This window comes from Erithacus rubecula, assembly GCF_903797595.1.
Source record: "Erithacus rubecula genome assembly, chromosome: 1".
Taxonomy (NCBI): domain Eukaryota; kingdom Metazoa; phylum Chordata; class Aves; order Passeriformes; family Muscicapidae; genus Erithacus; species Erithacus rubecula.
Window position 1 is genome coordinate 75,502,327 of NC_136658.1, and position 14,480 is coordinate 75,516,806.

Genomic DNA, 14,480 nt, shown 5'->3' on the forward strand with positions numbered 1-14,480 from the left:
TGGGAGGCTTACTTACTTTAAATAAGAAAACAAACAGAAAAACTGGTGTCATGTTCAGCTGGAGAAAGGTTTGTGACATGCAAACACTAACTGATCTGGCCTTGTTTTATCTCATCAAGATCCACTCTGCAGCAGTAGTGATGCTAGAAGTTGCTGCTGGCATCAGCCCAGCAGCTGGCCAGTGAATGCATCCATCTCCATGGCATTCTGGCCAGCAGTTCTTGCCTTTTGACATAGAAACACACACTGCCCAATGGCTCAATGCAGGTAGTGTGCACTAAAATAGCAGAGCACCCTTATGACTTCCTGGTGAATCAGCACACTGTGAGTGACATGACACATCCCCAGACAAACCCCACTGATGCACGATCCCGTGGTGAGGTTTCTATGGGGACACTGCCAGCTCTGCCAACAAGGTCCAGTTCCCACCTCTGAATCAGAGCACTTTATTCCCTCATCCTGAATGTTCATATTTCTGCATAAGTGTTTCTCACTGTTTAGCCTTCTGTGGAAGTAGTGATGGCAATTTACACTGTGTCAAGACAGATGAGCAGATCATGAAGTTGGGAAGAGCATGTATTAATGATTTACACCATGTAGCCCAGCTTAATTGACTCCTTGCCATAGGGATCAGAGTCAAAGGCTTGCCTGCAAACCACAGAAATGGCAGCACCTTTCTCCTTCAACCACACCAATTCCACAGGTAGACCCTTAAAGCTGCCACATGGGGAGCATGCTACCATTCCTTGGGCTCATCTCCAAGGGACAGAACATCTGCTGCTGATGGTGGTGTCACTGATGTGTCAACAGCCCACAGTTTCTGGTAACTCCCACCCTGGAGGAAAAGACTGTGAAGTTGTTCCTGTTCTATTCAGCCTGGTGTTCTTGGTTGGAGGGTCTCAGTCTGTCATTTTTCTGCCAGTGGTGGTTTTACTTGTTTCAGACTTCAGCCAGCTTTCTTCTAGTGCTTAAATTAACTCTGGAAATCCCAAGTTGAAAGCCTATGCTCCCACACCTGTCACAAGACAAAGAACCACAACATTCTGAGCTGTTTACAGCCTCATGTAACCTTGTCCAGGCCTCTGGAGATTGTCAAGTAGCAAGCCAGAAGGAAGCTGTTTAAACTGCAATTTTCAAGTTCTTGGATCACAACTAACAGACTCATGGCAATAATGAATTCTGCAAAAGATGCCATTCCTTCCTTTATTTCAAATATTCTTAAAAGCACCTGGAAGACTTACATAAATGACCTCAATTTTAACCTGTTTAGACTAGTTTAGTGTGATGGAAAAAGTTGTCATGAGTGGTGTTCCAGCCCAACCTCTACATGGAAAAAGGTTTTCCCTCTAAAAATAGTGCTGCACGCTTTTGGCTGTAACACTTCTCACGCTACTAAATTAGAATTCACAAATCTTCCACAGGATTCCTAATGGGATCAAAGATTAGAAATATCTTTGAAGTTTGTCTTCCTTTGCTCCACTGTTAATACCTACCTGCACTAATCCACCATGGTTCTCCTCAACTAATCAGTCACTCTCCCTCCCAAAAGGGACAGTTTACAGGCTTTTTCCAAATCCCTATTTGTTTGTGTTCATTCTCCACACTTCATTTTGCAAGAGCATACCATTTTGTTAATTGATTTTTCATGTTCTATAAAAAGGACAATTTTGTTTTCTGAAGCCTTTTGGTCTAAATGCGATTTGCCAGTAATATTTACAGTACTCATAACTTTGGTCCTGTTTATTGCTGGTAAGGCAATTGGATTGAACTGTTTTTGTGACAAATTCACAGCATTTTACTCTTGACTACAGCTATTAATAACATGATTGCAAGGAGATCATCTCAGTTTCACTTTTTAAATTTGGTCCTTGTTGAAAGAGATCAAAGAAACACTGAACCTCAAGCTTATTTGCTTCTTGTTTAGGAAAACAAGCTAACAGCCTCACTGACCCAAAGTAGAAATCATACAAGAGAGAACATAATTTAAAAAAAAAACTTTCAAAAGTGATATAACTCCAAACTGTTACACAGGTATTTTTCTTTGTCTCACTGTGACTCAAAGTTGGCTCATAACTACCATATCAAACTTATTGTATCTATAAATTAATACTTATTTATGGGGGGAAAAGTTATCTTTGGAAGAAAGCCTATTACCATAGAGTCTGTAATGATTTTTGTCACTGGCAGTAATTGATTCAGCCACACAACTGTTTGATTTACTTAAAGATTTCAAAGCCAGAATGCCTCACTGTGCTCACTGGATTCAACCAATACAAAATGCTGAATTGAATCAGAAGCAATATGTGGTGCTTTTTGAAGATCTATCTTTATGAAGTTGAATGCATCTAGATTATCACAGGCTTGAATTTCAGAAAGCACAAAAACTGCAGATGAAGTGAATGGAATATGTCTGTGATAAGCCCCATAGCTAGACATCCAAAATTAACCCTTTTAAAACGTTGATTTATAAACTGAAATGAAATGCATGAGAGGGATATGGTGAAGCAGAAAGTTTCTCAAAAGTCCTGCAAGGTCATACTTCATTAGAGGGAGACTATGGAGATTTTAACTGTGATTCCTTTAGAAGGCAAGGGGAAAAAAGAAAAGGAAAAAAATATAGGAAAAAAAAAAAAAAAAGAAAAAGAGAAATGGATGAGCTCTCATTTCTTCAAAGCTTTATTCCTTAATTTTTCTTGGGGCTAAATTAAAAGATTAATCCATTTCAATGAATACCCACAGGGTTCACTTCTAAACGAGTATTTCCCCTCTCAACAGATAGAATAGGAAGATTAGAGTACAAAAAGGAGACAATTTATACTGAGTTTTCTGGTCTTAGAAGGAATTTTAATGTGGATGTGACAGACATGTTCCAGCTGCTGCTTGTCTTCATATTTTCAAAATGACATTTTAAGTGCCACTGTTCCCAGTGCTGAGTGTCCCCAGAAAGATGAGAGTTGTGCTTGTGCCTGTTACTGGCTCTGGACTGACCGAGGCTTCTCCCCAGACTGTAAAATTGACACTGCACCATCAGCTCTCCTCTTCCTCACCTCTCACTCACATCCCTGCCAGAGGGGATACCCTTCAGGATCACTGAAGACTAGATGTTTTTAAAAATGTGATTTAAAGATTGGGGGAAAAACCAAGTTGTTTTAGAAATGCCTTTACTGCTTTCTTCACATCTCTCTAAGAAATTAATGAAGTTAATCATACCGCAATAAATAAAGTAGCCATGATGTCCCATTGACCAGGGATGCACAAAATCAACCACAGGACACCTTTAAAATAAAGAAGGGGCTGATGAAACCTCCCAGTATAGGGTCACCAAGCAGGTTGTCACAGTAGCTATATTCACCACACTGATCATTGAATCAACACCTTCCCACAAAGTTAAAGGGCAGAGACACCTTGGGTGTCTGTAATAGGAACAATCTAATCCTGGGGCAACGCACAGTGAAACTGGTGTCTGGCAGCCTGGTGTGCAAGTGGTTTGAACTACTTCTTACCCTCTGCAGATTAAACACTAAGAGTCACCATGACTAAATTAGGTGCATATAATCAGTCAAATAATCCTGCGTGGAAATGGGCCAGGAAAGAGGATTTGTCACTATCTGTTTCTTCCTTGTTGTCCTGTTACCCAATGCATGCACAAACATTTGTACTCTCCCACCCCATGCTACGGACAGGAAGGTGAGGTGGATAATTTAAGCCACTTTTTAAAAGCCAGACAGAAATAAGTGCCAAAAACTGGAACTGGATCTGCTGGGTATGAGCCAGGACAATTTTAGAACACAGACACAAAATCTCCCAGACCGGACTTCTTACACTAAAACCACAGATTTTATATGGCACTTTATAACAATAACAAACATGATGATTAAGCACTCGAGTTGAGCTGGCACGAGAGCTTGGCAAAATTCTTCCAACAGTTCTTTGCTCATAAAAAGCAAGCTTTGCAGAATTCAGAGTTTCATGGATTTCTTCAGTTCTGACAAATCTAAGCTCAGCAAAACTGAAACCCCTTTAAATATTTCAGCTTGGCATCTTCATATAAAAGTAGTTCTGCATTGCCAAACTAGCTTGATCTTCCTGCCTCTACGTATTCATTACAAGGAATGGTGAAGATCCTCCCAGTGTGGAACTGCTCCCTCTGTTATGTGTTCTGATGGGCAGGGGAAGAGGCAACAATGGAGATAGCAAAGACATTATCTAAGCTATTAAAATAATACCACATTTAAACTACTATCACAAGCATCATATCATCATATATAAAACAGCCTGAAATTAATAGCCAATTTATACTTCAGCACTGTTGTTTCAGTCTCTGCAAATAGAGAGAAACGTCTGTGCCCACACCCCCAATTAATTATTTGAATTTACCCCCCCCTCCCCCCCATCATTAGCAGCTAGAGTCTGAAAAGTAAATGCTACTAAGTCAAGGCAGCTAAAATGTCTTAAAGCCCTTGCTCTTCCTGGCTGGCATACTGCACTTTTCCAAGATGCTTCACTCCACAAAACTGAGAATCTCAATACAGTTCTATTTTAGTCCTATTCACAGTGAAATGATGGCATAAAGTGATTCTTCCATCAAGGCATTAATATCAGAACAAGATCAGAAGGGAAAAAAAATGCATTTGTCATGCAGAAAATCAGTCATAGAAACATGATGGGGAAGTATTTTCATGCAGGAAATGCTTCATATTTACATAATACTTATGTATTTAAGAACAACTGGTATACCTGTCTACCATGTCACAAATTTGAACATTCTACACATTTTGGAGGCAATTAGGCATCTATTCAAGGCTTCTGTGCTCACTCTAATTTCTTCATTTCTCCACCCACCTGAATCTGACACTTTGACATTTTTGCTTATTAGAATGGAAATTCAACATTTAGCAATGCCAGGCGATGCAAGGTCAAAAAACAGTGAGAACTAGATATATTGAAGAAAGGATCATGAAGGTTTACATCAATAAAACATACAGTTTAATTTTCCTATAATTTTTAACAAAACAATAGCTGTCATGAGATACTAAAACAAGTTTTGAAATATTCATCACCATTTTCTTGTTCAGTCCCAAAATAAATTGCTTCAACACTCAAAGCTGTGGGTAGATATTGAATGGCATTATGTCTTTTAGTCTAGCATGTCAATGGGGAAGCATTGCCTCTAACTCTGTGCTACTGTTCTATTTAAAGAATCTTAAGCGACAGGGATGTCATCACTTGACTTGGAAGATTATTTAACAGACTAACAGACCTTATGACTATGAAGTATTCCCAAATATTCTTCAATTTCCTGATCTAATAGCAGTTAACTCATTCCAAACAATCCAGCCTTCTCCCAATCCTCCATACATCACATTCTTCCACGGTGTTTGACAAACTCTTTCCCACATGGGTACTTACAGCAAGTTAGAGTTTATGCTGATGAAGTACATAAAGATAATTATGTGAGCAGGACATTCAGCTGATCACTCAAAATGCAGATACAAGTAAGGAAATTCTAAGTCCCTCAGATCAGAAAAACAGAAGGTGCAGTCTGAGCATTGTGTTAGTCCCTGCAGAATCACAAGATAACACTGGGAACCATATCCCACATCTGTGAGCCTTTGGTGGATGACATGGATGAACATCTCATGCCAATTTTATTGGGGCAGACACAGGGAAAGCTTCCATAAAAGAGCATTTAAAATTACAAAGGAAAATATACAAAGTTAAGTATTTTGCTATAGGTTGTTTAAATTAGAAGTTTCTCTTTATGTTTGTACAATTGTTTCTCTCTGCTCCAAATCACAGTGGTTTCAACTTTAACATGACTTTCTAGTCAGTCACTTTTTCTCATAATTTTCAGAATACATTCACACTCCTCTTACACTTAAGTATCTCAATTTTTAAATTCTAGTCAATTTAGACTGTAAACAAGCAATAAGTTTTTAGACATGCAAAACTTCCTTTTCTAAATAAAGAATAATGGTTTAAAATATCAGGCATTTTTTGAAATGTAGTACACCAGAGCTGGGGCTAAATTTGAATTTTTCAGGTAACCCTGAACAAAAACATTAGTGAATAAATCTGTCTGTGCCACAGAAGAGATCTGTGGAGTATTGGTAGTAGGACTGGGAGCTGAGCCTCAGCCTGGACTTTCCCACAGATGCCCCCACAGTCTCAACATGAAATTGGGCAGGACCTCATAGGAGCAGAGCCTTGTTATGACTGATCCTGATTAGCAGCTGGTGGCAAGACTGTCACTGTTGGCATGTCATTGGCAAAGAGCAGTCTGGCTGATACCCAAAATTCTGGGATGGAACCCCAGGAAAGAGCTGAGGACAAGCAGACAAGCACTGAGCAGTGTGTCCTGTCTCACCACAGAAAAAACAGCACAGTCCCACCACTTCAAACCCATTTAATTGAGCCAACCTGAATTCATGAGGTTTCACCAAAAAGTCAGCCAAGGAGCACAGCACAGGCTCTGTGCACATCCAGGCTCACTGCTTTTAGAGGGGTCACAGGAAGGGGAGAAATCTGGTGAAGAACAAAGCTGCTCCATTAACAAACTTCCCCTCAGCACAAACATCATGTCTCCTTATTCTAAACAACTGGGTTTTACTCCCTAGACAGAGACATGAGCTGAGACTTCTGGAAAGAAACGTGTTTAGGCAGAACTAGCACCACAAGACATCCGGCAGAAGAGAGAAAAGCAAGAACAGGATCTCACCTTAAAGAATCACTGTTTACCCTAAAACATTCTGTCCCTAAAATAAGCCAGGGTTTTCCTCTCACCTGGCTATAGTCATTGGAATTTTAGTAACCTACTAAACTTTTAGTAACCTGTCATGATTTTGAAATGAGCCCCTTGATTTGCAACAGTAGCAGCTCTTCTATTTATAACAAATGCACACTTCTAAGATGTTATCAAGTATTTTTGTCTCTGCCATGCAGAGATACTGCTTAAATAGAAAATTGTGTTATGTGTTTGAATACTTCTAAAGTGAGATAATTTTGCATTTTTCTACCCTACTGAGCTAGGAAATTAACAGTGAAACTTTTCCTTGCCCTCTAGGAGACCTGATTTAGTCAAAGACATGATCTCAGGTAGTAGCTACAGAATCAGCTATTTATTTAATTTAAATAAAACTGTTCTTCCAGCAGACAGTGAAGGGAAGAAATAATATGTCATGCTAAGATTCCTGAGCCAGTGCTTCTCTCCTACATCCTTTCTATGCACGTTGAAGTGCACTGCTGCTCTGTATTAAATAAGCTGAGGCAGAATGGAAAGCAACTAATTTGTGCTCCCTGGGTGCAGGGCAACTAATTTAACTCTTGCTGGTACATAGACTATAAATAGAATAAGATGATACAGTTTAATACAGATGACATTTCTATGAAAGTTATTAAGTCAATAGTAAGGAAACAATTTTTCTTCCTACAGAGTCATGTTGTCTTTAATTCACAGCAAGCAGGTGATGTTAGGTACCACCTTGTGTGATGACTTACCAAGGGCTGGCACCCTGAACAGCAGGTGTGCCCTCACCTGCTTGGCAGCACACCTTCTCCTTCCCTCAGCAATGTCCAGGAGGAAGCACTATCCTTTTGGAACTAAAGAAAAGGCTTCCAGGGCAGACAGCTGAGCACGTCACAGGAGCCACATGAGAGAAATGACCCTTGGGAGGGGCTCATTCTCTTGCTCCCACATGGAGCTGGAGGGAAACTACACAGCAGCTTCCATGAGTTATCTAACTTGGCAGTAAGAGCAAAGTTATAGGTGCTGTTTTCCATCAGGTGATGGGCTGAGCTTGCCCCTACATGAATTCATACAAGCAGAACACTTCCCCTGGGTAATTTTCATATGCATCAAAACTGATGTTGTAATATGCACAGGCTGGTCACCTGATCCAAACACTAAAGAGTGCTCCCATCCTCAGCTGAGTCAGCTGAAACCAAATGCTTTCACATCCTTCCAGTGACTGGAATGTGGTTTCAGTCTTTATGGGCTTAATGTATAAAGATAATATAAAAATACACCACAATATATATAAATTAAATCAATTTCGTTTAAGAGAACTGAAGAATCAGATGCCTGAGATTACTAATGCTTCTTCCACAGTTTTTTAAATAGAAATAAATTGATTCCAATTCAGCATCTTGGAGTGTTTGGCTTTTGGATTTGTATGAGCCTGTATTCATCCAGTGTGTTCAAGAATAGTGCTGTACCTACAGATGTCATTTTTTTTCAGATTCCCTCCTGAAACTGCTAAACAACAATATTACTTCCAGAGACGTAGTTCAGATCTAATCAGATATCAGGCAATTCTGTCCTTAACACAGATTGTATGTAAATAAAGACTAAAAGATTACAACACCAGATAAGAGGAGAACTTTCCCAAAGGCTGAAATGTAGGGTAAAAGCACAAAGCCAAAGAGGTTGACTAACCTCAAAGTAAAGTTTATCACAAAATAACCAAAAATGAATGATCAGTCCAACAAGATAGCAAGTAAAACAAGATACAACTATGTTTGGGGGCATTGGAAAAGTTAAAAAGTCCCTGCTGACATTAGTCTTTTGCATTTCAATGACACCACATAAAGGGGAAAGAGAAAATCCTTAGGGTTTTGAACTATATTAATTGTATTTATTTTAATTAATTTCAAATTAATACAAGCAGTGAAGTATTTAGGAGCCTGCAGCATCTTGTCTCTTCTACTGCTTCATGTCACCTGGTGGCCCTGTCTGCACCCCTCCTGGGCTGATACCACTTGCTTTGATATTGACACAGCTCAGCCTCAATCCAGTCTTCAAAGAAAAACAGGCAAGAAAATCCCTCAATCCCCCTTTCTGCTCTGACCCCAGGGCATGTGCACATTTCCCAAGGACTGCACAATCCAGTGGGTATTATTTTGTACTTAATAAAATTAACAGCCTTTACAGAAAATAGGATTTGGAATGACATTTTTGCCACAGGATCATTCAAATCTGGGAGATGTACTATGATATCAGTCCAGATCCCTTTCATATCACCGGGATTATTTGCTCAATTTTCTAAACTAAATTTATTATACTGAATATTAAGAAGCAGAAGAAAAGGAGATGAGAAAGACTGTATCTGTTATTTTATATAATATTTGTCTTGCTCTGCATTGGCTGCCATTTACTTGGCAAACACAGTACACTCTGTTTATTTACTGTTTCAGATTGTAAGAAGGGATCTTCCAGGTAAAAACAAAATACAAGAAAAAATGCCTCAGATTCACTCTTAAAGGAATTTTCTCTTTAGGAGGGAAAACAACCTTCACAACATTCAGGCCCTATTCATCTGTTACTATTAATATTTTAAATAGTTGTTAGAATGTAATGGTCTTTATTAATATTTAAGAATCATTATTAATTTTTTTTAGAACTTCACTGGGCAATCAAGATACCAAACCAAAGTCAGTGGTGCAGAAGAGATCAGCGAGCACTGCACAGATTTCATTAGTCCTGAACTATAAGGAAACTGCAGTCTGGACAATCCTGGAACACATCTGTTCAACATCCCCCCAGAAGGAAGGGCACTTGGGGACTCACGGTTTGCTGTCCTGCTCTGGTCACTCTGAGCACTGTCATTTGACTGGTTGCTGGAGACAGAGGACACACTTGAGCTCCTGACAAAACCAAATGCAGCAAGCTTGGCTGCTGGCAGCCGGGAATAACCTGGGGGACGAAGTCCAGACGGGCAGGGCTTGGGGAGGTTTGATTTTGCAGCACTTGGACATGATCCTTTCTTAAGATCAACTGAAAGAAGGAAAAAGAGAGAAATATTTGTTAAACAAATTAACTGGCTACATGAAGGCAGTATTAAGACTGAATACAAGTCTTAATGGCTGATCAAACTGCAGCGATGTCTTATTCTTTGCTGCATTGAAAAGACACTTGGTGGAAAAATTACAGGTCACAATCATTTTTAAAAGGTGAAATGTACCAAGTACCCATGGGACATAACTCAAATTTCCAGCAAATTAACGTAGCTCAATACAGCAATGAATTTATTTTAATGTTATCTCCTTCAATGCTGTATCCCTTTCTAATTTTATATTTATTAAGTGCCAATTAAAAAAAAATTCACAGAGACAAACAGGCTAAGCATACCCTCCAATTTTGGAAAGTGTTGTAGACCAGCAACAATCCTCTTCAAGGACACAGGACTTTGTATTGCATCAAAGAAAACACTTCTTTGAAGTTTCTCTTTTACATTCCACAAGCAAAAAAAAAAAAAAAAAAAAAAGAAAAAAAAATCCCTTTCCTTGCACCAAGCCTAGGAACAAAGACATGACCTGTAAAATCCTACTTTTTAAACATACCACTGGCCATTTCCACTGGTGGACTTCTCCTTAAGACATCAGCCCATGTGAGTGACATCCACCAAGGCTCAGACAAGTGCCAGTAGCAGGTTGGCAGCACCTGAAGTTAGACCACAGCAGCAGCTCAGCTGTGATGTCTGTCTGTGGTCACTAACCACTCATCTGCCTTCAGCTCCTGTCCTAACCTGTAGGCTGCTGCTCTTGCTCACACAAACATTTTTAGGCAAATACAGAACACAGGTTCACAAATGTTCCTCTTTGCCTTCACTGGCCAAAGGTCCATGATCATGGCAGTCTTGCTTTCAAGGTCAAGGAACAAAGATTAGAGCTTGCTTTTGCTTGGACACCTCAAGTGTACATAAATTTGGACAGAGCTTTTCTTCCTAGGTTTGAGAATACCAGATTCCTGTTCCCTGTGGAATCCTATGCAGCAAAAATACATATTTTTTAAAAAAATATATTAAAAACAATCTCCAAAACCTTATGCTAGAGTGTTTAATCAGGACCAGTGGGATAGGAGACAAGGCAGCATTAAAAGCTATCAATATATTCTGCCAGAAAAGGCCACAAAGTCACCCTTTTTCCATTCTTATTCAGTGAACATTATTTGTACACTAGCCCAGCACAAACTTCAAAGGAAGAAGTGAACATTCATAATATAAAGAAAAATACAAATTAACTGCACAGTAAGAATACAGTCATATTATTACTGCATTTAATTCTTTTGTAAACTATGTAGGTCACAGCCTCATTAAATTTAATGAAGCATTTCACTTTGAGAAGACTTTAGAGAAAACAAGACTAACTCCTTTGAGCAGAAAAATGTTACAGGGATTTCGAAAGATATTTGTGTACCTCATCACAATACTAATGCTAAGCTTTGTTTAACATAACTAAGCCCTTCCTTTTGCAACAGAAATAGGTGTAACACCAAGCTAAAAAGAGTTTTGTTCTCCTATACAACACGTTCCTGTAAAGATGCAAAAAACCTCTCTCCTGGCTTAATGAATAAAACAATTTATATACTCTAAGCTCTTAAAAATGCATTTTTGTACCCACTTTTCCCAAGTTAAGCCCTTTATTAAGACTCAAGGAGATGGATGTCTGCAGCACCTTTGCCCGCCCTGAGAAGTACATGCTGTGCAGAGCAAGCCAATGAAAACAACAAATATCTATAGTGAGTGATAAAAGATTAAAATCTCCATTCACTTTTCTGGCACCAGCAGAGGCCATTTTGGACTATGATGCTGAATGTGGCTTCATTTGGATATTGTGAAGAGGGGCTCAGAGGTAGCCCTGGGTTCCAGGTGCAGATGAAGTGCAGAGCAGGCACATTTGCACAGAGAAGAGAGGCAGTGAGGTCACCATCAGCTTACTGGCAGATTTGTGCAGTGCTGCTTTGACAGTGGTCTGCCACAGCTCATTTATGGCTGCAAAGCCCCCAGACTTCCTCCAAAGCCAAGACCTCTTCCCTACCCACAGCAAAATATTCCATGTGCTGCAGAATGACAGGATCAAGCCCAGGCACCCTCCAGAAGCCAAGACAAGTACTCATGGTAAGGAACCTGCCCAGCTCAGTGGCAGCAGGGAGAAGGAATGGAGCTGTCTCTCGTGGCTTTTACAAGTTTCAAAAAAAAATGCACCTATACTACATAAGCTGAGATTTCATTTTCTTAAGCATCTCTGAAAATTGTGGTGGAGGGAGAGATACTTTCATTTTACAGCAACAAATTGCAAATATCTCAGACTTCCTACAACAAAATAGGGGAAAGTGGGATAAAGTTAGAAAAGGCTTTATTCAAAAAGCAGTTCAAATGTGCTTGGCCTGGGGCAGTGTGGCTCACCTGAGACTCCCAGGTCCCCAGCTCAAGCACAGGGATGCCACATCAAGGCCCCAGACTGACTGCTCTCTGCAGCCTGTGACCAAGCACCACGAGTGTCACTGAAGAAGAATTTCCTTAAAACCAAAAGGGTTTTGGTGACAAACTGCCCAACCATCTGTACCTTTTCTTCAAAATCATTCCTCCAGACTTGACCAGAGGATTCAGTGTTTTGTTCTCATACTTTTTTGGGTGTTTCTAGTTTATTATTTCAATTCCAATTCCCCCTAAACTAACAATACTTTGCATCTTGAACTCATCATCATCCTTAAATTATTTTTCACCTCTCCTCTTTATAATCCAGTTCTTCTATACCTGAGGGCAGGACATTATCCTCATTAGGGATGCATTCAAATCCTTAAAGCTAAGTAATTTTTTGTATTCTTTCTCATTAAAATACATGAGACATCAGCCTATTGTACGTATTTTCTGTTCTAAACTTCATCAGGTTTTCTCATGCGTGTTTTTTGCTTTATTTCTGTTCCTTAAAAGTATAAAAGTACTCCTGCAAACAAGGTCTGGGAGTTCAAAACAGAAGTAATTTTAATGAGCAGCATTTATTTTAATAAAAATATGCCAAAATAAGCTTAAAAAATCTTTCTAGTTGTCTCACTGCCTGAAGGTAATTATAGAATTAAGTATTGTTGTCAGGATGCACACAAGTGATTTTCTATGACACTTCAAGCTGTTCCTATCCAGAAACATAAAAACATTTTGAGTTAGGGACTGATTGACACAAACTAGATGTGCCTGGGGAGACTCAATAAAAATCTGAACTTCACTTCTTATGCGTCCCCACTGCACAAGAATTGCATCTTCACGCACAAGTAAAAAGCAACTTTCATGTAACTTCTCTGTGAAATTTGAAATATGTTTTAGCTGAAGCGAATGAAAAATTAAAGAAATGAGTTATACAGATACATTCTTATGAAAAAGACTAGCAGTTCAAGACTTTAAAACTCCATAATTCAGGGATCCTTGGCAAGTCTTTGTTATCTGGTTGTAGGGTTTTTTGGTTTTCTTTGCTTTCCGTTTTAATTTTTTTTTTTACCAGATTTTCTGTTGAAACTTTAATCATTAGATGTCATTTTCTCTCACTTACTGATGATCTGAATATATCTATTCTCATTTCATACTGGGAAATCTGGGGTAAAGAACTTACCTCCAATGTCACTGCATCAGTCAGAGATAATACAAGCTGAGTTAACCTAGCTCAGAGCTAAATCAAACACTGGTATCTTTGCAGATTTAAAATGAATCACACAAGTGAGAAACCTATTCTGCTGCCACTACCTTTAGTGGTTTCCCTGTATAAACACAACAACTTCTCTCCAAACAAGAGCTGAGGAAAGGGCTTTAAAACAGAGGCTTTGATGATTTACACCTGAACAGCAGTGAGCCCAGCTGCTGCATGGTCTCTCACCCAAATACTGTCAAACCTGGGACAGTTCACTTCCAAAGGCCAAACAGTTGTTCCTGCTGAACATTGACTATTTTCATATGGTAGTAAATGCTCACCTCCTCATAATTCAGATTTCAAAGCACAAAAAAACTGTTCTGTGCCTTCCCAGCTCCCAGGCAAACCCAGGCTGCTTAGCACATTCTCAACACCCCAAGAACTTGTCATCTCACAATTCATTCAAGCTGCAAATGTCCATGTTCTCTTGGCAGCTAATGTGAAAAGCATGGCATCCCTCTAAAGCTTGCAGCACAGGAATCATCCATGCATGAATCTCACTCATTGTATTTGCCACTGGCAGCCCAGAGCAGCCAGAACACTTTTCTGCACTGGAGCTGCCCCTCATCTGTCCAGCTGCTGCTCAGAAGGGCTGTGGATGTCCAGCCAGAGACAGCACTTGGCTCTCACCAAGAAGGAGGCAAGGTAGGAAGTATTTGCTGCTCCTGCACCTGGGTTGCTCCACATACTGTTCTCATGGATGACAGCTTGGTGCAACAGTCATGTAGACAACCCTTCTAATATGGGGGGGTTTAGTGCCTTGGAGACACAGTAACTGGAGCAGAGAGGTGGCAGATGGTGATGTCTCAAGTAAGATGACAATGTCCTTAAAAAAACTCATGAGAAAGTGTATCCCTTTGAAACCTTTTTTTTTTCTTTTTTTTTTTTTTTTCTCTTTTTTTAAATTTTTTTTTAATGAAATACAGAAAACAGAGGAAAAAACCAGAGACTGCCAACTGAAAACTCTGCAGGTTAGTTGAGGACAGAGAACATTTTCCTCTCTCAACTATCCCCTTGTCCCTCTT

The 14,480-nt window shown here is 39.5% G+C and overlaps 1 protein-coding gene across 1 annotated transcript in view; it reads right to left on the reverse strand.

Moving 5' to 3' along the window:
* Positions 1 to 14,480, reverse strand: part of MTUS2 (microtubule associated scaffold protein 2) — a 285,836-nt gene that overhangs the window by 131,338 nt on the left and 140,018 nt on the right. Inside the window, exon 7 of the mRNA XM_079298328.1 lies at positions 9,566 to 9,772. Coding sequence (XP_079154454.1) covers positions 9,566 to 9,772 — 207 coding nt within the window. The remainder of the gene's footprint in view (positions 1 to 9,565; positions 9,773 to 14,480) is intronic.